Source organism: Panicum hallii, chromosome 6 (genome assembly GCF_002211085.1).
Source record: "Panicum hallii strain FIL2 chromosome 6, PHallii_v3.1, whole genome shotgun sequence".
Taxonomy (NCBI): domain Eukaryota; kingdom Viridiplantae; phylum Streptophyta; class Magnoliopsida; order Poales; family Poaceae; genus Panicum; species Panicum hallii.
The window spans coordinates 17,331,310-17,357,273 of record NC_038047.1 but is presented as its reverse complement, the minus strand read 5'-3'; the positions used below and the strand labels follow the sequence as shown (position 1 = coordinate 17,357,273).

Genomic DNA, 25,964 nt, shown 5'->3' with positions numbered 1-25,964 from the left:
TTGGGTCCATTTTGGATGGTGTTTTCAAGGTTGACAGCAAAAGGATACATTGATGTATGACTTTTTGGAAAATGTTGACCAGTTAGCCCTGGAGGACTAGATTGTGACACCAGGCACTTGCTGTTGCTCATAGATGTATAGTTTGTAATAATGTTTTCATTTATTTTAGAGCCAACAAGGTTCCATTTAAAAACCAACCAATCAGGTTTTAGTATAACTTTAGAAAAGAAAACGTTTCCTTTTCAATTAATAAACAGGGAAAATTCTCCACGGATAACAGAGAATAAAGAAAGAATAGAAGTACTGGCAAGCAACTGAACGGTTCACACGCGCCAAATTCCGGTTTGCACGACAGCGATGTTTTGTGGGTTCAGTAGTGCACTTTCTGCAATTGGCCGCGCACCTTGTCCTCTTGTGCGCAAGAGAATATTACTTTTTGAGGGGCATGTTTTTTCTGTTAACGAAATACGTGCACACGTCCGCGAAAGCCTACCCTTATATTCCGCCAAAAAAGATAATGGGGCTTCGTTACAGCCTATTCAACTATACTGAACCATTACATATCTCACTAAGCCCTATGCCCCTACCTATCCAACTTAGTCCTCAAGGTCATCAAATAATGCTTGACTTGAAATTGAATTATAAAACAATCAAAGATTGATATTGATATAAGTTGATATTGTAAGTCACATAATGACCAATCCGAGAAGAACATTGGGTTTCCATATAAAATCAGAAAATTTCACATGACTTTCATAGAGCCATGTGAAATTTCCCGAGACAAAAAAACAGAGAAAACTGAAAAAAGAAGAATCAAGTGGACATGACAACGGTCCTGAACAGTTTAGTGAAGTACTGACAGATACTCCGTTGGACATTACACACTGTATAATAACAAACAAATCGAGAAATTAGCACACTACTAATGTAACTCACAGATGCTGATATCAGCTCTGAAGACGGCAAAGAGCTTCAGAAGCTGAAGGCTGAAAGAGCAACGCCACAGCCGAGAGCCAGCGCCAGGACGGACGCCACCGGCACCGGCAGCGCCGCCGCGCCGTTCTTGTTGTTGTGCGGCCTCGTCACGGTGCCCCCGCCGCCCACGGTCCGGCCACCCGCGCCCGCGGCGGCGCCGCCCGCGCCGCCTCCTCCACCCACGCTGCCGCCCTTATGCCCGGTGACCATCCTCCTTTGATGCTTCATCTCCACCGTGCTCACCTCGTGCCCAAACCCAAGCCTCCTGCTGGGGCTCTGGATCTCCAGGTCCTTCTTGCCTTCAGTTCATGAACAATCCAAGCAGTCTCTCAGAAGTAACTCTCCACAGGACAACCATCACAATCATGGCATGAGCTGAAACACCAATTGAGAAGGGAGAGGAAAAACTGACCATGCAATTCTTCTTGTATCTGGAGATGAGGCCTGAGACGATGCCCCACGGATACTCCGGCGCTTCTCTCAGCTGCACACCATGAACCCTTGGAGGCAAGGGTGAGGAGGAAGAGGAGAGACAGTGCAAGGATGCCTTTCTTCATCTTGTGATGGACTGTCACCAGAAGCAGCAATTCAGCTCTGATGTGGAGCGTCTGCGAAGACTCCTCTTATAACTCTAGCACAGAAGCTGCAGGTACTAAGATAAGGTCACCAACTTATTTGGCAAGATGGCACCTGATTCAGTTGGGCTTTTTTGGACGGCAGACATTCTGAAAAGACCAGCAAACTATTTGAATGGGGCTGTTCTTTTGTTCTTGTTACTCACCCTTGGGTTACATATGAATTAAGATTAGTAGGGATGGTTCAGGTCCTAATGGGACCTAAATCCCAATAAAGATTGCTGATTTTGGAACCTGTATTTTTTTTTTGTTTGCACGCCTTTGGGCATCAATGATGTGCTGTTGGGGAAAAGAGGGACAGATGGAATTGCAATGTGCAGATGTGGTGGCTTTGTTGCATGTGGTGGGTGCAGATTTTTGCTTGGTGCTCCATGGACCAGGGCCTTTGCTTGCCAGATCTCATCCACACTGTAGCGTAAAGTCAGTTAACTGGTTTTCACCTTTCGTCCGTGACTTGCCCAAACAAAGGTACGGATACATTGTTCTTTTCATCATGGCATGTAGTTTTCACTGAATTGTAGTGCAGATCGTTAACAGGAAGGAAAGGATGACCACGTAAATGCAAATAAATTTTCAGCAAAACATGTAAGAAATTTACTAATTTAGTTAAATATTTTGGATGATGCCCATCAATACTACCTCGATCATGGGAATTCATCAGCTGTTTGAGTAAGATTCAAGTTACAAGTTCTCTAGAGTTAGCGTCCGTCTTTCTGAAAAAGATAGTGTGATATCAAAAGGGAAGGCAAAGGTGGTCTTTACAGGGAAGATTTCAGATAAAGAAGGGTATCCAATTCCCATTTTTCTGTTCAGCTCTGCAAAATATAAATTGGGGATTGAAACTTGGGCCACTCTTTACACTCTACAGCTCTCTGGTCCATAATAAAGAAGACCGCGGAGCATTCCTCAAGGTCTTAAGTCATTTCTGTTCCAAACAGATGTATTTGTGGTCAGAAAAGGAGGACATAAATTAAATTTCTAAACAGCGAGACGGATCCCAACCGGCTGAAAGGCACTTCGTTATCTATCCGAAACAACGCATCAGATTTGGTGCACATGACATGAACATGACCGGTAACGGCATCAAGTGGTCACCGTCAGGTGCGGCGAAGGGCCAGTAGGATGACACCAAAGCACGAAAGATGCCCTTGAATCAGCACCGAATAAGCAAACCATGTTACAGGAGAACAATTTGTGGCATTATTCCAGGATGAACCAAAGCACAATAGTGTAGAGTTAAGGCAAATAGACTATTCACCCCAAAAAATAAGATGAACTGATTATTGTCAACTCAAGAGTTCCATACCCATAATTCCTCGTACAGAATGTTGTTTTCACCTCATAGATGATAAATATCCACTATCTTCTCAGAACCAAAGAGAAAGATGGAAGAGAGGGAAATATTTCTTGCAACCATATATTGGTAATTGGGTACTAAGTTAAAATAAAACCATACTAACTTTACGAATAACTGGAGCAGAACCATCTGTACAAAAATGATGTGAAAAGAAATAAATAACACCACACATCATTATTATTATTTTGTGCACAGATACATACAACCTATATTATAGAGCACAAACCATAGATCCAAGGGACACCTGACGTGAAACCTGACGCTATAATCATATCTGAAATACATTTGTCTGGAACCTCTCGTCATATAACTGCCAGTGGCCATACCTCCCCATATGGAAGGAGGACCTAGGTATGTAGATGTTGGGCTTCACAAGTGTTTCCAGATTTTTCAGGTTAGCAGCAGCCTGATCTATCCCCCGGCTTGTCAGATTCGCACAGCCAAACAGGTCCAGGACCTCCAGTTCCTTGCATCCTCCAGGGATTGAGTTGAGACCGACAGCAGTCAGCTTTGAGAACCTTAGCTCGAGAATTTTCAGCTTTGGCATGAACTTGGATATCGTAACGGCTTCCCTGTCACCATCTTGGGGGCATTCTCTTAGGTAGTCCTCGGGAACTATTCCGACATGTTCTGATGGGTCAATCCAGTTGAATATATTCCGCTTGAGGACCCTGAGATTCTGACAGCTCTGGCCAATAACTTCCAGTGACTTGTATGAAACCTCATAGCAGTTGCTGATGTCCAATTCTGTAAGCATGGTGCAGCATGCTCCAACAATGAGCATTGATCGATCAGTTACAGCCGGGCTTGTTCTGATGGAAAGGATACTAAGACTTGGAGACCTGCGCATGATTAAGTCACTTAGAGCTCAGATTAACACTTTCAATCTAAGTGAAAATATGGTACAGATTACAGAATACATAAGACAACAAAAATTTAAGTAAAGGAATAGCACCAGAATGACTCACCCATGATGGCATGCAAAATACAAATATAGAAACAGCAATAGGAACTACTTTAGGTATATGGACCAGAACAAGGCATCTTTCATTCTCTGTTGCTGAGGCTACATTCCCAACAAAAACAGCAAATAAGCTAGGATGGATATTTGGCTATAAGATGGGACAATCTAAAATAGCTAGATTAGCAGGATTCAAGCTACATAACTTCAGGACAAAATAAAGATAACATGATGCTTCTCACATAACACAGCAGACTAAACAAGGTTAAACTTAACTCTTAAGAGAAGATTTTCAGTAGACTGAGGCAATATCATTTTAGTAAAAGCAATTATCAATTTCACCATAAAAGAACTGGAAAGAAAACAACAATATATAAACTGCACAGTAACTGTATACTTTATTTACTTGAATTTACTTCAGATAAATACCATTGCATTTACTTGAAAAGCTTAACAATGACATATTTATATGCTGTTTGCTTCATTCTGATTATAGTAATATCATTTTCATGAGGTCAATATCAATACTTTTGTGCATATTAATGTATATGTTTTGCCAGAAAACATCGTAGCATTAGCACAACTTGTATTCACAATCATATAACAAGCCCCCATCAAGGATACTCTACACATGTAACACATGTATAATAGGAAAGATGCGGTATCTCAGGTCTGTAAACTTGTATGTTTAGTCCAGGTAGATCCATCAACTTGAAAACTGTTTTGGTCCTTCAAAGTGTATATTTACCCATGTATGCCAAAAAAATGTTTTTTGTGGCATCTCATCCATGTGGCAATAGAAATTGATGCGGCACCTGTTTCCACTTCCCACCCTTTATCCTAAGACATTCACAAACTGTTATGTGCCAGAAATCAGCTATATGGTGTGGAGGTACCCATGCTTTTTTAGTATCCAGACCACAATCTACCAAAAACTTCAATAATGAAGACTTATTTGATTAACTTGTATGAATCCAACTCTACCAGACAAAACTGTCAAGACTCAAGTTTGGTTGCAAACAATATAGTTTCCATTAAGCTTATCAAACATGAAAATGAGTAAAACAAAACAGCATACACTAGAAAATATTGAATCAAGAATATACAAGACTATTGTGCCCTAATAAGTCTAGTCACCATTGAACATGATCCAAAAATTGGTGCCCAAAACATAAATAATCCTCAAAGCCGTTTGGAAGTCTGGACTTAGTTCACAAGATCTCTTTCCTCGAAAGCTTCAGCTGTACTGTAAGAAAAATGAATGTATCCCCCGGTTTCGGGTTTATACATAAAAATGTATTAATTGGAAGGAATATGCTTGTTTAAGTCCCATTTTTTGGAGATAAAACCCATAAATTGTGTTCCTAGAAATGATCAAGACCTTCAGCAACATGGACTGTTTGGTCATTTAGGAATTTGGAGAAAGTGGTCACCTTTCTCCATCCCAAGAATATCATTAGAATCTTCAGTGCACATTTCTTTCAAATCCCGCAAATGTTCAGAATGAGATACAAACATTTGTAGCTCCATCCTCAGTGCAATAAAACCCCACCATACACCACTGGCCTCTTCGAAGTATCCCATTTCAAAGATTTCCTCTTTGCTTCAACTCATGTTTTATACTTCCGTCAATCTATTAGTTCTAGTGAGAAATTGGCTAAAAAGCTAATAAATGACAATACATGAACAAAGACTATAACTTGGTTTGTTGGTTTCCTGCACAATTTCTCCTTTTTATGAAAGATAAAAATTTGAGAACTGAAACAGCCGAGAAAGGAACCTCCACAATTTTTTTTTGCAGGTCCACAAATTTAAGGCACTAACATGCACAATAAATTGCATATGCATCATTCCAGCTAATCTGAGCATCTAATCAGATCACGGGGATTCAGTAGGTCTACCAATACATGCCGGGGGAAAAGCCTCAATCTTGCTCAAACATTTCGTCATGGGAGAGCTTGAGGTCATCACGCCACACCCATGAGGCATCAATTTCTCACAAATCAAAGATCCCACGTACCTCTCGGCGGCGAAAGAGAGCCCGTCGTCGGAGCAGTGCCTGACGCGGACTTCGCGAAGCTCCCCCGCGGCGAGCGTGGCGGCGGAGCGGAGCATGGCGTCGACGCGGCGCTGGAAGGCGGGCGTCCACCACGCGGCCGCCTCGGCGCCGGGGGTCGACTCCGCGAACCCGGGCTCGAGGTCGAGAGCCGCGAAGAGCCCCGGGCGGGACCGCGCGGCATCACGCCAGGAGCGGCAGCACGCCATGGCGCCCCGCCACAGGTCCTCCAGCGCCAGACGCGAGAACGCCTCCGCCAGGCACACCGGCGTCATCTCCGACCAGTCCCGCTCCTCCTCCGACGCCGGCGCCGCCGACTCCTCGCCGCTGGCCAGCCCGCCGGTCGCCATCTGGCTGGCTAGGGTTCTCTGCGTTCCCCCCCTCTACCTGTTTTGCGGCAACCAAAGCTTCCAAAGGGTGGAACTGGAAGAACGAAGAAGCAATCTGCAGTGACAGTGGCACGCCGCAAGACCGCAAGAGAGCTTTGTGGCATTCATGGGCCCACATATTTTTCTTTTTTTGAAACATTCATGGGCTCACGTTAGCTGGTCTTTTAGCAAGCAATTGGGCCTGACCCGGCAGCCTGGCTTTTTCTTCGTCTCCTCCCGTTTCTTTTACTTCTTCGAGGAACCTGAAAAGCAGCATTCCTATACATCTTCGGCAAAAAATATACTTTTACATCTACCAATATTTGATATTCGTGCAATCAATCCGATGGCTGACACGTGGAGCACGAAGTGAATGCGGGTGCCAAAACCGGTTTTGCGGACGCACGTGCATATGTTGAGTTGGGACACGTGCCCATAGTTGATTAGATGAAACTGGTGCGAATCGTGAGTTATTACTTAGGTTCCAAAACTTCAAACAAACTTTTCTCCTAGACCATATATCTTTTTCCAAATCCGTTTGAACTATAATATTGTTTATAAATAATACAATAAAATAAGATTCAATATGTATATTCCTTATTTTTAAAAAGAATCAGCATTTCCAAAGACCTATGCCAACATTTACAATTCAATAGATCAACATTTTATGTAAAGTATTGGACTAGATTGTCTAAAATGTTGAATCTTGTAAAAAGAAATGTTGAATTTTCTTTTCTAAATACATAAGTTTTGCTGTGAATCTAGACATAGCAAAATTTATACATCTAGAAAGCTCAAATGATCAATAATTTAGGATGGAGGGAGTAACAAATTACTGTAGCAAAATTGATCGCTTGATTTCTTTCATGATACTTAAAATTATACAATACTAATACAATATATTTCATCATAAATATATTTATGAGGAAGTTTCATGTATATACTAATTTTTTATATTTTTTCAGAAGAAAGGTTAGCAGAGGAGCCTCCCCGTGCCAGCTCCGAGGATCCAACCTGGGCTGCCAGCGTGAGAGGGGCGCAAGGAACCACTCAATGCAAGCTCAACCCCCTCTAATTCTTTATAATTTGTTTAGGACAAGATGTGGGGTTAAAATTGCGCATCTAACTACTACTCCTAAGGCTGGTGCCAATGGGGGGCGGTACCGCCCCCCTGTCGGCCCAGCCCAGGCGAGAGTGAGGCGAGAGGCAGGCGAGAGGGAGAGAGGCAGGAGTAGTCTCGCCGGGCGGGAGCGGGCGCTATCGCCCCGTTCTCGCCCGCATTGGCAGGTGCGCGGGGGCGGTAGGCGGGCGGCAGCGAGGCGGCGCGCTGGTGTCGGGCGAGAGGGGTGGGGTGGGAGTGACGTGGCGTGTTTCTATTAGTCCACGCCGAGGTTAAAATAATTAAATTTGGAAAAGAAAAGCTGACCCTAATCCCCTGAAAGGGAATCTGAAAACAGGACGAGAGGTAAGTCCCTATCCGGAGAGAGGTAGAAAAGACATGCGGAACTCCAACAACATAGACCAGATATTAGAAAAGCCCTTCCTTTAAGTTAAAATATTAGAAATTACAGAACAAAACAGTGATGATTGAAGGAATTGGACAAAACCAACGATTACTGCGAATGGAAGAAATGAAAGATCTTTTTCGTATTTCAAAATAGTGAAAAAATCAAATAAGAGGTGTTAAGCTTTTTATCATTCTGGCATCGAGCTATTTTGCCGTAGGACCTCCCCTACAGTATCGTCATCGCAGTAGAGTTTAACCACCAAATTCGGGATGGATTGGTGTGGTTCCTCTACGCTCAGGACACCAGAATATCGAACCATGAACGAGAAAAGGCATGAGAGAAATATTAACAACACGTCATTCAACGAAGTGTTTTCGTAGCGCCAACTAACTGATAGCTGATAGAGCGCGAAGAAGAGAGAAGTGAGAGCTGGCACTGTAGCCTGTGCATGGAGGGGTTGGGTGAGAGTGGGGTGAGACTGAGGGTGAGAGCTGACGTGGCGGGGAGATATCTCCCCCACCACTGGACTCAGCCTTATGAGTAGATATAAATGGAGGTTAGAACTGATAGGCAAAGTTTAAAAAATTTGAGTAAACAGAGATTACTTTTGATAGTCAAAGTTTCAATATTTGGATCGGCTTTTTGACAAAGTAACCGCCCGAGTATATCCATAAACCTTGGATTACCCAAGGACCCGGTTCCAACCCTAATACATCCTTTTAACCGTGCACCCAAACGACCCGCTTCCCTGAACTCTTCGCCGCCGTCTAAATCTGCCCAAACCATGGCCTCCACCTCCGCCGACGCCGCCTCGGCGGTTCCGCCTTCTGTGGTATCCGCCGCCGAGGATACGCTCGCGGCCGCCGAGTCTGTCGGTGACCACCTATCCCAGCTGCTCGCTGCGGCGGCGGAGGACCCCTACGCCGTCGCCGAGCTCCCGCCCCTGCTACGGGCGCGCGCCTTCCTAGCCGTGGCGCAGGCCGCCACCTCCCTCTTAGCGGGTACCGTCGGCGCTTCCCCTTCTCGTTGCGTGAGTTTAGCTCTTTTATCTTTTCTCATTAAAGGTCTCTTTTTGTGGATTTTTGCAGTGCGTCTAAGGTGTTCGGGAATTGACCCCGACGAGCATCCCATCAGAAAGGAGTTTGTAAGCTCCTCCGAGCTATGAAATTCTCAATCTTTCGAAGTGTTTTGTTTCGGGATGCGCTTGAAGTAGGAATTACATGTCAATGTTATTGACTGGAACAAAGATGGGTGTACTTCGTGTAAATAATTGCCTTGGAGCATTGAGCGTGAGGGTGGAGCACTTTAGCTTGGGCTTATTGAACATGCGCTTAGTTTTACAGTAGCTTTTTGTGGATCCGAACAGAGCTTCTATCGTTGTAATATCGCCTTTGACATGGTTCAGTGTTTAGCTTAATTTGCTGTTATTGCCCTTTTACTGTAGAATTTGCATGGCAGAAAGTTTTAGTATTTGTGGTCATAGGGATCATGGTTCTTAAGGTGCTAAGGCAACTCGTGGTGACCTAGACCCCTCACAACACCTAGGCTATAAGGCGCGCGGTGGGGTGGCGCCATAGACATATCCTAAACATACCTTGACAGCAAAATTTAGTAGCATATACATACTTTCGTTGAGCTGTTGTACCATACATTCTCCCCTTTCCAGTTGTTCTTGCCATCCTTTCTCTTCTCCCAAGCAGCAAGCTGCACAAAGAATGAGCAACAAAGCAATCAGCAAGACCAACAACAAAAATAATTAAGTGAAAGCTGGACATTAGTAATATGACTTGTGATATGGGATTCTGTGTGAGGGCATCTTAAATCGAATTTTTTTTCATTTTTGTCAACCATTTGTTCTAGTTCTGTCAGAAATTTAATTTATTGAGAAAACTTTTGATAACGGCAATTCTTGAATGAAGAATTCTATTTGAATATACCATGATTTGGAAAATTCAGTCTATGTATGCTGTCACGTATTCTGTTCAAAGTTATATGTTAAAAGAAAGAAAATGATATTTTGTAATCCTTGAGTGGAGAATTCTATTTAGCCACATCAATTCAATGCTCATATCTTTTCAACTATTCTGCTACCTGGACTGGGAGAAAGTTTTGATGTTTACGATTGTTTGTTGGAGTCTACATGGCCACTACTTGAAGTGGAAATGCAATCTCTGTATTTGTCAATTAGTCTAGCTCTTCAGTTGATAGTTTTTTTTTTCCTGAGCTCTGATTCTTTTCTTTGCAGGAGAGGTTAAGCCTGTGGCAAGAGAAGTTAGATCGATTTGAGGATTGGGACAAGGGTACTGCCCTGTGCTTTTCATGTGTATTCATAGTTTATTCATAGATATGCAATGCTGGTACCCAGTTACCACCTGAACTCAATTGCAGCACCACTTCACCCTACTACTACACTGAATGCACAAGCAGCAGCAAGGTTCATTGGACACTCACTTTCCCACCTGACATCTGGTACATATTTAAATATTAAATTTGTGTGGTGGATTTTTCAGTTATTATGGCTTGGATTTGAGGTTTTTTTTTGTTGTTTCAGATCAGAAGAGAAGCATGCAGGCAATCAGTAGAGGAGAAAGAAGGGGCTGGTCTGGGCAGAAGAGAAAGCCTGAGCCTTTGCCTGAAAAGAAGTCTGTTCGTGCTGCTGCGGAAGAGTTCCTTGCAAAGGCTGCTCAGGAACTTATTGGGAATAGTGATAGCAGGGTGAAGGGTCCTGTTAGACTCATTCCTGATGAAGATGAGGACTAGATCAGTATGTTAGTTTTGTCAAGATATCAAGAATTTATTGCTGCTTCTGTAGTTTTGTTCTTACTGCATGAGTAATGCTACACCTACAAAATGTTAAAAGTAATGCTCACATACTGATTTGTACAACATTGTAAAATACATCTGACATGAGGGTATATATGGCCACAAAATCCAAGTTCATGGAATTTCTCTACATAATATAATTCACAATACCCCATCCTTGCATGTATATGTTAGATCCTTGTAGAGAAATTCCATCTCACATGCTGATTTGTACTCACATGTTAAAAGTAATATTCACATGCTGATTTGTACAACATTGTAAAATACATCTAACATGAGGGTATATACGGCAACAAAATCACAGTTCATGGAATTTCTCTACATAATATAAATCACAATTCCCCATCCTTGCATGTACATGTTAGATCCTTGTAGAGGTTAGCCATCCTTGTGAGAATATCTGAAATTACCTAACTCAAATATCTTCAGGTTTCGTTTTAGATAGTTTTTTTTCTTGTACTCTGCTAATGCTAAAAATCAGAAGAATGTAATTTAGGTACCTCAGTACCTGTATCTGAATTTATAAATGTTAAACGCATGTTTGTCCCTCTACTATCGTTAAAGTGCACCCTCGGATCAACTTTTAGCTTCACAATCATTCTTTGCTGACATGTATAGTGAAACACATGTTCTATAAACAGTTGCCTAGTTGTCACTGCCAGGGTCTGGATAGTTAAATACGGAATACAGATGTCATGTTAGGTTTAACATTTATGATTGATGAGTATGGCGTTTAGATGAAAGTTATAAATCATATTAATTGTGCAGATAATGTCAGCTTTACAAGTGAAGGCACATTTTTGCATGTCCTAGTACTGTGTTGCTAGCAGTACAACTGTACAAGAGCTTGGTATACATATAACAAGTTTATTGCAATTTGTTTACTTGTCAGTGGATGTTGTATCCACACAAGGGAGCATGCATCTGCTTTCGATAGCCAATTATTTCTTGTGTTCCATACCTGATGAATAGTTTCTGTACATTCAAGTGCATCTCAGTTCCATAAATTTTGAACGTCATCAAATGCACATGACGTGAGAATTAGTTAGGCTTGGTAGAAAATTATTTAAGGCCTTGTTTGTTTCAGCCTGGGATTGCGGATCATAGCTTTAAAAATCACAAGATGAAAAAAAATGCTAATGTGTGCTATAATCTGCATCTTTCACTGAAACAAAGAGGCCTTAGTGATGGTTGATTGAAATAATTTTTCTTGTCGCCAAGTGTATAATCATAAATGGCATTTTTATTATTATTAAATGGATAGGACCACGTATTGGAATGGTGGTTTTGTGGACAAATTATTTTTTCATGCTATTGAAAATGCACAACTTGAGATTGAAGGCAGCAGGGCACGTTTTTGGGAGAGTTGTTTATGCTGTGGTACAAATGTGTGTTCATATCCTGTGTTGCATGAACAAAGTCTTCTTCTAACTTAACATAATAAGTATACTCTGCTTGCCCCTACATCAATTGTTCTTGTACCACAACCATTCTGGAGTTCTACAAAATTCTCTTCTACATGATGAAAGTCTATGTTTTTGTTATGCATGTACTCTAGCTTGTGTTTGGTTGTGGTCTCTTCAGGCCTGTTGACTATTTGTTCTGTTTCCATTCAGGAAAAATGGATATTAACCAGGTGACATGCACATGCCTGATTCATCAGCTATGCAAAGCAAGGTAGAAGTTCTGGATGATGAAGATAACCCTAGAGTGCTGTGTTGTTGTATATGGAACAGGCAATGGAGCAAATGCTTGCTTGCTTCCTCTGTTTTGGGAGCTATTAACCTCAAATCTTGTATCTGAGTTCCTGTCTGGAAAGAAAATTTTGATTATCTATTTGGTAGAGGAGTTGGAGTAATTATATGGTTTGTGCGCTGCAGCACCCCTAATATTGAGTGTTGTCATATATTTGAATGTCAATTACAATCTGTGGAAGATTTGTGACCTCCAGCAATTTTGGGGTACTCAACCTGTGTAAGACATAATCAATGTATTCATGCTGATGGATGAACATCTTTTGCAGACTTTTTCTTGTGGCAATTGAGAACTTGTGTGCCTGCGTAGAATGTGTCGCGATAGAAATCACTTAACATTTTTGCATTTCTGGGGAGTTTATACCGCTGGTAGGTTGCAGAAGCTTTTGTTTTTCTGTGGTATATATGCATGTGAGGCTGTTGTTTTGTGTTGTGTATGTGGTTCTCTGCACAGCAGGAATTTACACCTAAGTAGCAAACAGTTCTGAGAGCTCAAATACATTCTTCCTGACATGGCGAAATTGCATTGTATTCAAGGTTGGCGGAGGTTACAAAGTTCAGTTCCTTTGTTGAGTATATCGGTGATCATGGGCACTTGTGTTAGGTTAATGGTGATAGCTGGTTACTGATGTATATCATGAGACTGTCAGGAACTGGAACGAGCGGAAAGTGGAATTGAAAGAAAATCGAAGTAAACCAACAAGGATGATAAGAACTCGATTGAATCAGATCGAGGATCACATGTTGTTGAGATATAGGCGCAGCCAGGAAGATGGAAAGCTACGCTACACTACCAATTCTTAGGGTTTCAGTTCATGACTTCGATGCCCCCCCGCTCTAAGGTTGTGTTTGGTTGGGCGAACGGATATCGTCCTGCACCAGCTCGTACTGAATCGTAGAGAGTCAACATGTTTGGTTCGCGTACTTGAACGGCTCGTCCAGGACCACTTGGTCTAGATGCTCTGAATATTCTTTGTTGATGCTGCACCAGCCCGTCCGGGAAAAAACACCGCACCACGCGGTCCAGGACAGCGATCTCAGCTTTGCTCACCTCCCCGTGAGTATTCTCACCGCAGCAGCCCGTGCTCGTTCCTCTCTCCCTCTCTCTGCTGGGAGCTCTTCTCCGCCAGATCTTCGCAAGCAGGTGCGTCCCCTCGTCCATGTCTCCCTCCCCTCGTCTCCCTCCCCTCCTCTCCCTACGTATGGGTTCTGAACCACCAGATCCGCTATGGCTACCCCAGATCCGTCATGGATCTGCCTATCCCCGTTCCCAAATCGGTGCTTTGAGTCATCCCAACCTCCTGCTCCATCTGCGCTCTCCCCAAATCCCCATCGAACCGGCGCAGTCCCCAATCTTTCTCTTTCTTTATTACCTTGGTCGGCAGCCATGCATGTTGCCGTGCATGCATGCAGAGGGTGTGCTGGTCAGCAGCCTTGCTGCAACCAATGACCAAAGGATTTAATATATATTTTTGTTCTTTTCCAGATTTTCAGAGTGTGCTAACAATGAATCAATGTTTGTTTGATGCAGGGAATTTTGGATTGAAGTTGTTTCTGTTGAAGGTATGAAAAATATGAAGGACCTCACATTCGGGTTAGTTTTCTTCTACAATTGCTGTCATATTTTCTGCTTTATAACTGCTGCTACATTCCTGAAACCTGATAGCATATATGAATTATGTGCTAGATTCATCGTGACGATGCTAAATATCTGAACTGTCCAATAGAGCACTACCATGAGATGGCAACTATTTTTGGCAATAGCTTGGCAACAGGTGCATATGCTAAGGGGGCTAGTGACCCTCTTGCCTCAGAGGTGACTGCAACAGCGAATGCATCACAAGAGACTAAAGATGGTGCTGAAACAAATGAACAAGAAGGAGGTTCACCACTTGAGGCTGATGAGATGACATTTTCAGCTAACACAAATGGTGCAGGGAGCTCTGGAACTAAACCACCACCAGCAAAGAAGCATAAAGTAGCTGCTGTTGAGGATCCAAATATTGCAATGGTCAGTATAATGAGTGAGGGTCTTGGGAACCTTGCAGCAGCCATAGAGAAGGTGGCGAAGGAAGATGATGGCATTCCTGAAGGGTTGTATGATGACATGATGAGTATTCCTGGATTTGATGAGGCACATCTAGATCACTACTATGCTTATTTGTGCGAACATCCATCACTTGCAAGGCGCTTCTACAATATGCGTTTGTCATCAAAGATGGTGTGGGTTGCGAGGTACATCAAGGAGCACCTTTGAGGAGCACCTTTGTGGTCCTGATGAGTAGGTGCTAAAGTGCAGTGTATTTTGATAACCACCAAACTGTTAAAAATGGTGGCTAAAGACAAAGCACATGTGATGCTTGTAGTTGTTAGGTCGTCTTGGTGATTTTGGTATATATTTTGCTAACCCACTTGTTACAATGGTGGTTGATGGCATGTAAGCACGGGTGGACATGCAATGGTAATTGTTAGGATGATGTTGCTGTAGTATATTTTGCTAACCATAAACTTGCTATAATTGTGGTTGATGGCATGTAAGCACGGGTGGTGGTTGCTATTTATGGAACTTGGTATTCTGAAATTATATTTGCAACTATTTTATGGAAATTGAGATATAAACTTTGGTGCTGTATGTGTTATCTAATTTCATAAGTTGAATTATGTGTGATTACGTAGAAGTAAAGATTTGTAGAGGTAAAGTTACCCCCTATGGTACAGGGGTGACTATACCCAGAACCATTCATTCAACCAAACAGAATCTTGTACCATCCTGTACCATTCCATCCAATGAAGCAAACAAAAAACTGAATCGTTTCATACGTGCTACCAAACAGACATTTTGAATCAAACCATCCAGGACCATTCAATCAGCTTGAACAACACATGCAGGATAGAATCTATTCATCCAACCAAACACTACCTAAATACATGACGCAACAATTAAGTTGGCAGTATTAAACACTTTACAATCCGAAAGTAAAAGACGCACTAGCGCCCTAAATGAAGTGAAACAAAGATGCCGTCGGATGGCGGATGAACGGGCGTAGTGAAGTCGCCGAAACGTTCCCCACGTCGCCAACTTATCCTGCACTCCTTCCACCACTAGTTATCTGACGAAACTGAGTATGAACACCTTTCCATCTTGACAATGCCCCCTCCTTGAGATCCTTGTCCTCAAGGATGAAATGAAGGGAAAACCTTACAAACGAATGAAGTATCCTTCCATGTGGCTTCAAATTCTGGTAAATTAACCTAATGAATCAACCATTGCAAAATTGCTGGTGGAGCTACTTTAATTGTTCCCTTGGCATCTATTAGAGGTAATTCCGGACTTGGAATAGCAATGGGACCCAGATGCTTCTTTAATTGACTGACATGAAAGATATTGTGTATTTGACAGCCATCAGATAGTAATAATTTGTATGCTGCCTTCCCCACTCTTTCCAATACCCTAAATGGACCATAAAATTTGGGATGTAGTTTCAAACATCTATGTGCACTCAGAGATGTGTGTCTATATGGCTGGCTTTTAAGGTAGACCATGTCCCCTACTTTGAATTCTCTTTCAGTTATGTGTTTCTCAGCTTGTAATTTGATTCTAACTTGAACTTTGGTGAGATGGTCCTTGATTACTTGTGTGGCCACTTGTCTGTTTCTCAACTGTCCTTGAGCGGATAAATCTAAGCAATCAGGAATAACAACCTCTGCCACTAGTGGTGGTGGAAACCAGAGTGCTTGGAAAGGTGTCAAATTTAGGGAAGTGTGATAAGAAGTGTTGTACCACCATTCTGCTAATGAAAGCCTATGATACCATCTCTTTGGACTGTTGAAATACATACATCTCAGATAATTCTCTAAGCATTGGTTTAGTATTTTTATCTGGCCATCAATTTGTGGATGATAAGCAGTAGATAAGGGAAGTTCAGTTGCCAAACTTTTGAACAGGGCTTTCCAGATTGAGCTTGTGAAAATGGGGTCTCTATCCTTCACAATAACTTTTGGGAGTCCGTGTAGTTTAAAGATATTTTTAAGATACAACTTAACTACATCTTGGTATAAGGATGTCCAGATTGAGCAATGAAATGGGAGTACTTAGTAAATCTATCCATCACTACAAGAAAGACATTCCACAAAATCCATTGATATGTGTGTCCAAGCCATCTCAGGTAAAGAGAGTGGTGCGAGAAGACCAAGATTTCTTCTTTTGACAAACTGGACAATTTTTACATATGCTTGACTTGTTGTTGCATATTAGGCCAATAAAACACTAATTGCAGTCTTATACAAGTTGCCCTTTCACCAGAATGCCCACCTAAGGCAGATTTGTGAAAACTATCCAACAATTGTTGTCTAAGAGGACCTGTATTTCCAGTCCATAATTTGCCCTTGAATCTGAGAACTCCACTATTAAAGGAATGGTTTGAAACTACATTAGGATCAATGCTCAGTTTGGCCAATAATTCCAAGCACTGAGTGTCTTCTTCATAAGTATTGTTCACTTGTTCCATCCACACTGGGACTACAGTGGATATTGCAAGAATTTTAGCAGAATGAGTTACCCTGGATAAACCATCTTCTACTTTATTCTCTCTGCCTTTTTTGTACTCCACCTGATAATTATATCCCAATAATTGATCAATAACATATGTTGGACTCCTTCAACTAGCCTTTGATCTTGAATGTATTTCAAACTTTGTTGGTCAGTTTTGATGATCATTGAAGTGCTAGCAAAATATTGTTTTTTATAGATTCTAATATTTCCATAATTTCCTTTTCGTATGTGCATGAAGCTGAAGCTTTTGGGCCCAATGTTTTGCTGAAAAATGATATGGGGAGCCAATTTTGCATCAGAAGAGCTCCTATTCCACTGCCACTTGCATTAGCCTCTTGGGAAAATGGTTGTGTAAAATCAGGCAGTGCTAAAATAGGAGGTGTTGACATGATATGCTTGATTTGGGAAAAAGCTTCTTGTTTCTTGTTTGTCCATAGAAATACATCTTTCTTAAGAGCATCAAAGAGAGGTCCGCATATTATCCCATATCCTTGTATGAATCTTCGGTAATAACCTGCTAGACCAAAAAATGCTCTAAGTTCTAGGACGTAATTAGGTGAAGGCCATTTTTGAATGATTTCTATCTTTGCTGGATTAGTAACAACCCCTCGAGCACTTATAATATGGTCTAGATATTCAATCTCGGGCTGTGCAAATGTGCACTTGCTCAACTTAACAAATAACTTATTTTGCTTGAAAACTTCCTGTACTGTCCTGAGATGCTGAATATGTTCCTAAAGGCCTATGCTATAAATTAGGATGTCATCAGAGAATACCAGGGAAAAAATTCTTAGAAACTAAGCTAATACATTACTCAAAATGTCTAAATGGTTGCATGAGCATTTGTTTAATCCCAAATGGCATGACAATATACTCATATAATGACCCATATGTGTTGTGAATACAATCGTTTAAATATCTTCTTTTTTCATCCTGATTTGGGTGATGGTTAGATCTTAGATCTATTTTAGAGAATATCTTGGCTTCAAATAATTTATCCAGCTGATCTTCAATGATTGGGATATGATATTTGTTTTTGATTGATTGTATTGAAATTAAGCTGCCTATAATCCACACATAATCTCCAAGTACCATCTTTCTTCTTCACAAGAATGATTGGGGAAGAATATGGACTCACACTTGGTCTCATCATGTTAGCACGCAACAATTTTTGAACTAGGTCCTCCATTGTATTTTTATGATGAAATGGCAGTCTGTAGGGCCTCTGACTAATTGCTTTGTTACCATCAATTAGGGGAATAGCATGACCGATAATTCTCTTTTGTGGTAACTTACTTGGTTCCTTGAACATATCATCATATTTCGATTGTACATCATCAATTTAAGGGTGGGAAGCATGATATGAAACTTCAGAGATAGGGGTACAACAACAACCCCTATTGCTTTCTTCTTCAATAAGTGACATAACTATTTTTTTGGGACCAATCAGTTGGCTTTTATGTGAATATGTCTCATCTGTGAAAGTCACAAGATGTTGACCATTTTTGGTGCCTATGTCTCATCTAGGGTGGCACAGGGGCTAGCGTCAACGCTAGGCACTGCAGTCGCCTGCGCTGCTTCCTCTGCCACTGCTGTGGCGATGGAACTGGTGGGGGAGGGGGCGAGCCCCTAGCAACTGAACGGCGGGAGGAGGAGGATGATGTCAAGAGGCTGGTGTTCAGCGGTTGGCCAGCCGGGCGGCGACGGCGGCCCTTGTGACGCCCTGAAAATTTACTGAATTAAATCACGCGCTAGAGCAATTCGTGTCCGACGACAAAACCCTAACCCTAACTGGGTCGCTGTCCCACCCTGCACCGCACAGTGGCCGACGATCACGCGCGACCGCTTTTTCCGTGATTAGCGCCGGCGCGATTCCGTTCGCCTCGCGCAGCGCGCGGATGACACACGCGCGTGGCCGACCGACCGCGGTCGCCGCCGCGATCGGCGCCGACGCGGCTTTTCCCCCCTTCCCCTTTCTTTTCTCTCTCTCATTTCTCCTCTCTTTTTCTTCCCTTTTTCCTCTCTTTCTTTTCTCTCTTTTCCTTTTTCTTCCTCCTCCCTTCTCCTCCCTTCCCTCTTCTCCCCTTCTCCTGCTCCTGAACGCCGCCCGGCCCTGGCTGCACCCCGCCGCGCCAGCCACGCCGCCTTTCTCCACCCCCCCCCCCCCCGCGAACGCACCTGCCCTGGCCGGCCCTTCCTGCGTCGCGCACGCGCACGCGCCCGTGCGCCGCTTCCCCCGGCCGCGCGCCGCGCACCCCTGCCGCACCGCGCGCGAGCCCCTGCCCGGCCGTGTCACGACGCACGCGCACGCGCAACGCGTGGCCGTACGTCGCGACGCGCCGTCCGTCGCTCGCAGCCCGCCCCGGACCCGCGACACGCCGCGCCGCGCGCGCACGCGCGCGCCCTGACCCCGCGCGTGCCGCGCCGCTCGCCGCTGCAGCGTTCCGCCCGCGCGCGCGCCGTCGCTTCCCGCCCTGTGTCCGCACAGTGTCCCCCACGTGCTCGCCGAGCCGTCGCTTCGCCCCGGCATCGTCGCCTGCGCCGCGACACAGGAGCCATTAAGGCGCTCCGCGCCGCTCGCCGGCCTCCTCACCGGTCACCGCCGCCCACCGCCCCTAGCCGCCTATAAATAGGCCCCGCGCGGCCCGCTGCCCCCCCCCCCCAACTCCCACCGCAGTCCCTGCCCTCTCTCCTAGCCCACAGCACCGCCGCCGCCCATGGCACCGTCGCCGCCCGCCTGCTCCCGTGGGCGCGCCTCCTCGCTCCACCTCGGCCCAAGGTGAGGATGGGGATGGGATCCCCTCCTTCCCCTCTCCCTTTTCCCCTCAACCCCGAGCCGCCCCGGGCCCCGGCCGGCCGGATTTGGCCGCCGCCGGCACTCTTCCCCCCCCTCCTCTGTTCTGCACGGGGGAGAAGGAGGAAGAAAGGGCTTTTGCCCAGAGCCCCCTCCCCTTCCCTGTATTAACCGAAACCCCCCCCCCCCCTCACTCTAATACCCTTAAACACCCCTCTATGCACTTCCTTTTTGCAAAAGAGACCTTGTTCTTTCTATTAAATTAGTTGAACCCCCTAATACATAAACCTAAATACACTCGACATCCTTTAGCGTACCCTGAATATTTCTAGAATTCGCAAATAGGTCCCTACCCTTTTCGGATAATCACGGATGAGCCCTTAGACCCTTGTTTAGCCCCTGAAACCCCTTCGCCTCGTCATTTTATGTGCGAAACGATCTCCGATCGACCCGAAACTTCACCACGCCCTTTCTAGTATAGTTCTAACCGCGCCATTAAGAAACCACCCGAAAATATTACCCCTACCTCCGTAACTAAATTATTTCCGATTCAAGCTCAACGATAAAAGCTTTTAGTCCTTGTGCTTGATTGTGTGTCTGTTTGTTTGCGCGTAGGACACGGAGTGAACGAAGAAGTTCCCGACTGCGGCCAAGCAACCGAGGACCAGTTATGCGACCCCGAACCCGAGGGACAGTGCTTCGATCAGGACCTCCCGCAAGGACTTGACGATGGCAAGTTCAATCCCGCCCTTGGATGCATGCTTCTATCCTAATTTTTATAAACGCAACCCGGTGGCCTGTTTTACAAAATTTCATGGTTTTGCTTGCTGAACACATGGTAGGATAGCCACCCTATTTGTGATGACCATACCTTGATCACCTGGTTTTATAAAGAGAGTGTGGGAAGGGATCAAACGTGGTTTTGAAAAGCGAGTCAGACGGGATGGATGGCATTTCTGTGTGAATTGCCGTTGGTGTGCTCGTACCTGTGTGGTTGAGCGTGGAAGGGAGATATCCATCTTGTCACCCCTAAGGACCGAGTTGATGTGTCGTCTCACCTAGCTTCCTGTCGTGCAAACCACTTGACCGTTGTATGGGCAACGGCTTAGCCTAACCCCACTAGTTGGTCTGATAGCCATCAGGAGAGCTGGGAGCAATGGGTGATCAAGGGGACGGGATAAGCTCTGTGTGACTTATGCCCCGGTTAAACCTCGGTTATAGGTCGAATGACCCCTTGATAGATCCCGTGGTGGCTAGCCAGGTCTAGCTAAGATGGGTAAGGGCTTCGATGGGATCTGCACCGGCACTAAGGTGTTCGTGCTGCGGTACCCCACCTGTGGGTAAAGTTGCACACCTCTGCAGAGTTAAAAATCTATTCGAATAGCCGTGCCCACGGTACTGGGCAAGTTACGGTGTGGTCACATAACTAGTGTTTCTCTCGAGGGATGGTTGGACTGGTGTGAGTTGCTTGGGAAGTGTCCGGCAGCTGTGCCGTGTGCTACGATGGACGGGGAGTCCGGTAGCAGTTTTAAACTTGGACCCTGTGTGGGTCAGCTCCATGTGCTCCTTGATGCTTAACGACTTGTTTTGAAAATGTTTTAAACGAACCTTTGCATAAAGTTGAGTTTTCCGCAAACAAAACCATAACCTTATTCTTGGATTAACCTGTGCATTTAATTCCGTTATAACCCCCCTCCGCGGGTGTGATTGGACTTGCTGAGTACGTCTGTACTCACCCCATTCTTACTTTTACAGTGGAAGATCCCTACTACATCCCCGAAGACGTCGAGTAGGGTTCCGTCCTGCACCCAGTCTTGCCTGTGGGTGAGGTCACCGTTGGAGCTCCGCATGGCGCAAGACTCTGATGATCCCCTTTTCGTAGTTAGTGTAGTAGTATGGATCTTAGTTGTAATCCTCGCGATAGTGGCGCTTCACTGCCCATTACCGCGAAGAGTTGTACGGTGATGTACCATCTGATGTAATAAAAGTGTTATCAGCCTCCTGGGACTGATAAAATAACACTTTTAAGTCTTCCCTGATGGGGGGACGCTTCAGGTGGTATCAGAGCCGTAGGCTGGCCGTAGGACGTGACCCTAGGAGCGAGACCCCTTTTCAGGCCCTAGAACTTGTCCTGATTTAGAAATTTTCTGCACAAACACTCACCACTGGTCTTTGCCTTGTTCCAGATGGCTGGCAATGGATGGGTTAACGGAATCTGCCACGCAGAGCCCGGCCTCCCCAAGTTACTATTGCTTAGCCTGGAACGCGTTGGGATTATGGAACCACCGGAGTATGCCTACCGTGAGTACATCGCCGGAGGCACCCTTCGGTGCGATATGATGGTCTTTGTGGAAAGGAGCACCCGCTACCCTGATGTGGACCCTTGGTTCATCTCCACCTCTAGCTTCCGCTTCCCCGACACCTATCGAAAGGCCGCCCGTAAAGCCCTGCGACGGCTGCGGGTGCTCTACAGGCACCACCTTCAGCGGACTCCTATGGGATTTTTCCCACCCGCTGAGGGAAGAGGACGCACTTGGATTGCCCGGATGAGGGGGCTCGGACGAGAAGGAGAAGACCTGGAAGACACGGTTTCCCACCTATCCATCTATCTTACTGGCTTGGATGCACTCTACCGCGAACAGGCGGCACAACTGAAGCAGCTAATCCATGGGATTGAAAAGATAACCCAGGAACTGGAGGAACAACGGACAAGAGCCGCAAGCGCCGAGTATTCCTTAGCCGCCCTCCAAGCCCAGATGCAAGAATACGAGAACCGCAATGGAATAGGTGGATGGATAGAGGAAGAAGAAGAAGAACCTATGGAAACCCATTGGGATAAGGGTACTCAGACCGAAAATGAAATGGATCGGTTCCTTCCAATAAAGAAGCGCTCCATCAGAACCGAGGAAGAATCCCCATAATAGGATTAGCACTCCAAGCTAGAACCCGACCCTAATAACCCCGTGCCCATGAGAAATGTATCCCCGTGTTACAATAATAAATGTTATCCACTCCCTTTTGTATCTGTGCTAGACTGTTTATCCTGTTCATGTTTCAGATGGCTGAGGAAGGATGGACCCAGGGCGATTGCCAAGCAGCACCTGGCTTTCCCGGCCTCTTAATCAACACCCTGGAGGACCTTGGCGTTACAGAACGCCCAAGGTACTACAGCCGAGAGTACGAGCACCATGGTACCCTCCGCTGCAGGGTGATCCTGGTCATCGCCAGGAGCAACCGCTACCCCGACATCCAGCCTTGGCGAGCGACCGCCACAGGGTTTAGACACCAAGACACCTACCCCTTGGCCATCAGAAAAGCACTCCGTTATTTGTGCCGGATTTTTGAAGAACACCTCGCCCCCACGCCAGACAAGTTCTTCCCGCCGGCCATTAGAACCCCAGTCTGGGAAGCACGCATGAGAAACCTGGAGCGACGTCGCCATGAGGAAGGCCCCCTGTACCAAGTGGCCACTTACCTAGCCGCCCTGGACCAACTCTTTGATGAGCAAGCCAACCTTCTAAGGGAGCAGACCCATCGAGCCGAGCAAGCGGAGCTCGCAGTGAGATTACAGCAGATCCGAGCTGCCCACGCCGAGGCAAGGGCCGCAGCCGCGGTCAGCAGCGAAGCCGTCGCCAAGAGAGCCTCAGGCAAGCCCGAGACCGGCGCATGCAAGATTGGACCCGGAGTGGAACACCAGTCCCGGCAATTGGCGAAGACCATGTTTTACTCGGGACACCCGTCATAGGATGGGGACCACTCTTTGGGAACACACACACTCCACCTGAGAACCTTGAAAGTTCTGCCGCCGCCGTCGAAGGGGGTGCTACAGCGCAACCCTTGCCAGATGGAAACCCAGAGGACGGCGAACGAGGATCTCTCACCCTCCCCGCCCCGGAAGAAGGCACGCCTCGCGAATAGAATAACCGACACCATCTCAGTGATGCACCCCCCAGCTTAAGACGTGCCCTTAGACAAGACCCTAGCCGAGTAGCACGAGACCTAGTCGTACCCCCAAGTTGTACCCCCCTTGCAGTAATAAAATGGTTTGTGCTTGTTGTTTGTGATGTTGTGTGCTGGTTTGTTGTGTGCTGATTGTTTATATGAGTACCGGCAGAAGGTAGATTCTGCCTTATACGAATTAAACAACTTAAACATCACATAAACGTAACCCCAATCTACCCGATCAACAGGTGACCCCCCGGAACGTCGCGAGGGCCTCCCGTGGCCGGAACCCCGTAGCCGCTAGTGCCGGAGCACAGCCCGTTGAACAAGATCTTCCCCAAGGAGAACAAAAAGTAAGCCAGAACCGAGGAGGAAGTCAAGAAGGAGAGCAACTACCACCACCCCCACCCCTCGGAGACTTGGCGCAGATAATCCATAACCAGACCCTCATACTGGAGATGCTGGCCAATGCCCTCATTAACCGGCAGCCACGAGGGCAGAATATGAACGACAAGCTGACGGCCTTTCTAAGGACCAAGCCACCCACCTTTGCCGGATCTTGCAACCCGTTGGATGCAGACGACTGGTTGCGAGTGATTCAGAGGAAGCTCGAACCATTCGAATGCCAGGACCGGGACAAAGTCCTTCTAGCAGCCCACCAGCTCACCGGAACAGCATTATCCTGGTGGGAAAACTATTGTGCCGCAGCCGAGGATGCCTCTACCATCACCTGGGGAGAATTTGTAAGGGAGTTCCGCCGCTACCACATCCCTTCAGCCACCATGAAGCGCAAGGCGGATGAATTCCGCGCACTACAACAAGGAAGCATGACGGTGGAAGAGTATACCCACCGGTTCATAGAATTGGCCCGATATGCGCCGGAAGAAGTGAGCGACGATGATAAGAAGCAAGACATGTTCAAGAAGGGATTAAGCCCAGAACTCCGGACCTTGCTTACCCCAAAGATCTATCCGGACTTCAACACCCTGATGAACAAAGCTATCCTCACTGAAAGGGCCAAAGCCGAAGAGAGGAAGGATAATAAACGCAAATTCCTGGAAAGTAAGGCCCGCCAACAGGACCGCTTCCAAAAGCCGAGAAACTTCAACTACACTACACCAAGATCTCAGGCCCCAATGCAGTATAGGACTCAGTCCCAGGTGACAGGACCACGGGCCCCTGAAGCACAGCCTAAAAGTCAGAATACCATGAGAGCCCCGCAGAGCAACACAAGCCTGGCCGCCTCCGACAACAACAATGTTAGGGCCTGTTTCAACTGCTGTGAGACAGGGCACTTCATCGCCAATTGCCCTTATGCCAAGAATAAGCCGGCAACATCGGCCTTCTCCAACACGGTGAATGGGCCCAGACCAGCCCTGACCGTTGCCAACCGAGTGCCCATCCGCAACAGCGACAACAGCCAGCAGATGAAGCAGCAATCATTTGGATGAGCCCGCGTCAATCACATCGACGCGCAGGAGGCTCAAGAGGCTCAAGGCGTAGTGCTCGGGGAGTACCTAGTCAACTCAGCTCTGGCAACAGTACTATTCAATTCTGGAGCGTCGCACTCGTTCATATCCTCGAGTTTTGTGGAAAAACACAGAATACCTACAGTGCTACTAAAAACACCCCTATTAACCCGGACGCCTGGAGGCGACATTAACTGTCAGTTAGGTTGTCCACGGGTAAGGATCAATTTAAGTGGGGTAGAATTTCTAGCAGACTTGGTAGTACTTAAGTCTGGGGGAATAGATGTGATCCTTGGAATGGACTGGTTAAGCCGACACAATGGTCTCATAGGCTGTACCGACAAAGTGGTACACCTAACAAACCTCGAAGGAGTACAAGTGATCTGCCATACACGGGACAGTAAGTTTGACCCAATGGTGTTTAGCATGGAAGCCCAGCCCTTAGAAGGAGTCCCGGTAGTAAACGAATACCCAGATGTTTTTCCCGGAGAACTTCCCGGTATGCCACCAGACAGGGATATAGAATTCGTCATCGACCTTATCCCCGGAACCTCCCCCATAGCCAAGAGACCCTATAGGATGGCAGCCTCTGAATTGACAGAATTAAAGAAGCAACTAGAAGAACTGCAACGAATTGGTTTCATTAGACCAAGCTCATCGCCATGGGGAGCCCCAGTCCTATTTGTCAAGAAGAAAGATGGGAGTATGAGGTTGTATGTAGATTACCGAGCACTGAATGAGGTTACCATTAAGAATAAGTACCCCCTTCC

General features: G+C 45.6%; 3 protein-coding genes across 4 annotated transcripts; 1 reads left to right on the top strand and 2 right to left on the bottom strand.

Annotated features, from left to right (window-relative positions):
- Window positions 1–642: 642 nt before the first annotated feature.
- On the bottom strand, window positions 643–1,664 carry LOC112897143. The gene is made up of 2 exons (XM_025965356.1): window positions 1,388–1,664; window positions 643–1,274 (listed from the first exon to the last, which is right to left on the bottom strand). Exons 1-2 carry the CDS (start codon window positions 1,530–1,532, stop codon window positions 973–975), a joined length of 447 nt encoding a protein of 148 aa, XP_025821141.1. The 5' UTR covers window positions 1,533–1,664; the 3' UTR covers window positions 643–972.
- Window positions 1,665–3,002: 1,338 nt separating this feature from the next.
- On the bottom strand, window positions 3,003–6,445 carry LOC112897309 (F-box protein SKIP1-like). The gene is made up of 2 exons (XM_025965584.1): window positions 5,949–6,445; window positions 3,003–3,809 (listed from the first exon to the last, which is right to left on the bottom strand). The coding sequence occupies exons 1-2, from the start codon at window positions 6,332–6,334 to the stop codon at window positions 3,236–3,238; spliced, it is 960 nt and encodes a 319-aa protein (XP_025821369.1). The 5' UTR covers window positions 6,335–6,445; the 3' UTR covers window positions 3,003–3,235.
- A 2,137-nt stretch (window positions 6,446–8,582) lies between these two features.
- Window positions 8,583–12,705, top strand: LOC112897896 (nuclear nucleic acid-binding protein C1D). Of its 2 annotated transcripts, none has more exons than XM_025966291.1 (6): window positions 8,583–8,861; window positions 8,949–9,004; window positions 10,106–10,160; window positions 10,249–10,329; window positions 10,412–10,624; window positions 12,300–12,705. In XM_025966291.1, the coding sequence occupies exons 1-5, from the start codon at window positions 8,645–8,647 to the stop codon at window positions 10,618–10,620; spliced, it is 618 nt and encodes a 205-aa protein (XP_025822076.1). In that variant the 5' UTR covers window positions 8,583–8,644; the 3' UTR covers window positions 10,621–10,624; window positions 12,300–12,705. The 2 variants fall into 2 exon arrangements, with proteins under 2 accessions (XP_025822076.1, XP_025822077.1); XM_025966292.1 differs by having other exon boundaries at window positions 10,412–10,628.
- The last annotated feature ends 13,259 nt before the right edge of the window (window positions 12,706–25,964 follow it).

Bases quoted from the DNA above. Each gene is read 5' to 3' on its own strand.
- LOC112897143 (XM_025965356.1), bottom strand. From the start codon at position 1,532: ATGAAGAAAGGCATCCTTGCACTGTCTCTCCTCTTCCTCCTCACCCTT. The intron at 1,275-1,387 runs GTCAGTTTTTCC...CATGAACTGAAG, and splicing joins GATACAAGAAGAATTGCATG to GCAAGAAGGACCTGGAGATC.
- LOC112897896 (XM_025966291.1), top strand. From the start codon at position 8,645: ATGGCCTCCACCTCCGCCGACGCCGCCTCGGCGGTTCCGCCTTCTGTG. The intron at 9,005-10,105 runs GTAAGCTCCTCC...TTTTCTTTGCAG, and splicing joins ATCCCATCAGAAAGGAGTTT to GAGAGGTTAAGCCTGTGGCA. The intron at 10,330-10,411 runs GTACATATTTAA...TTGTTGTTTCAG, and splicing joins ACTTTCCCACCTGACATCTG to ATCAGAAGAGAAGCATGCAG.
- LOC112897309 (XM_025965584.1), bottom strand. From the start codon at position 6,334: ATGGCGACCGGCGGGCTGGCCAGCGGCGAGGAGTCGGCGGCGCCGGCG. The intron at 3,810-5,948 runs GTACGTGGGATC...AATCATGCGCAG, and splicing joins CTCTCTTTCGCCGCCGAGAG to GTCTCCAAGTCTTAGTATCC.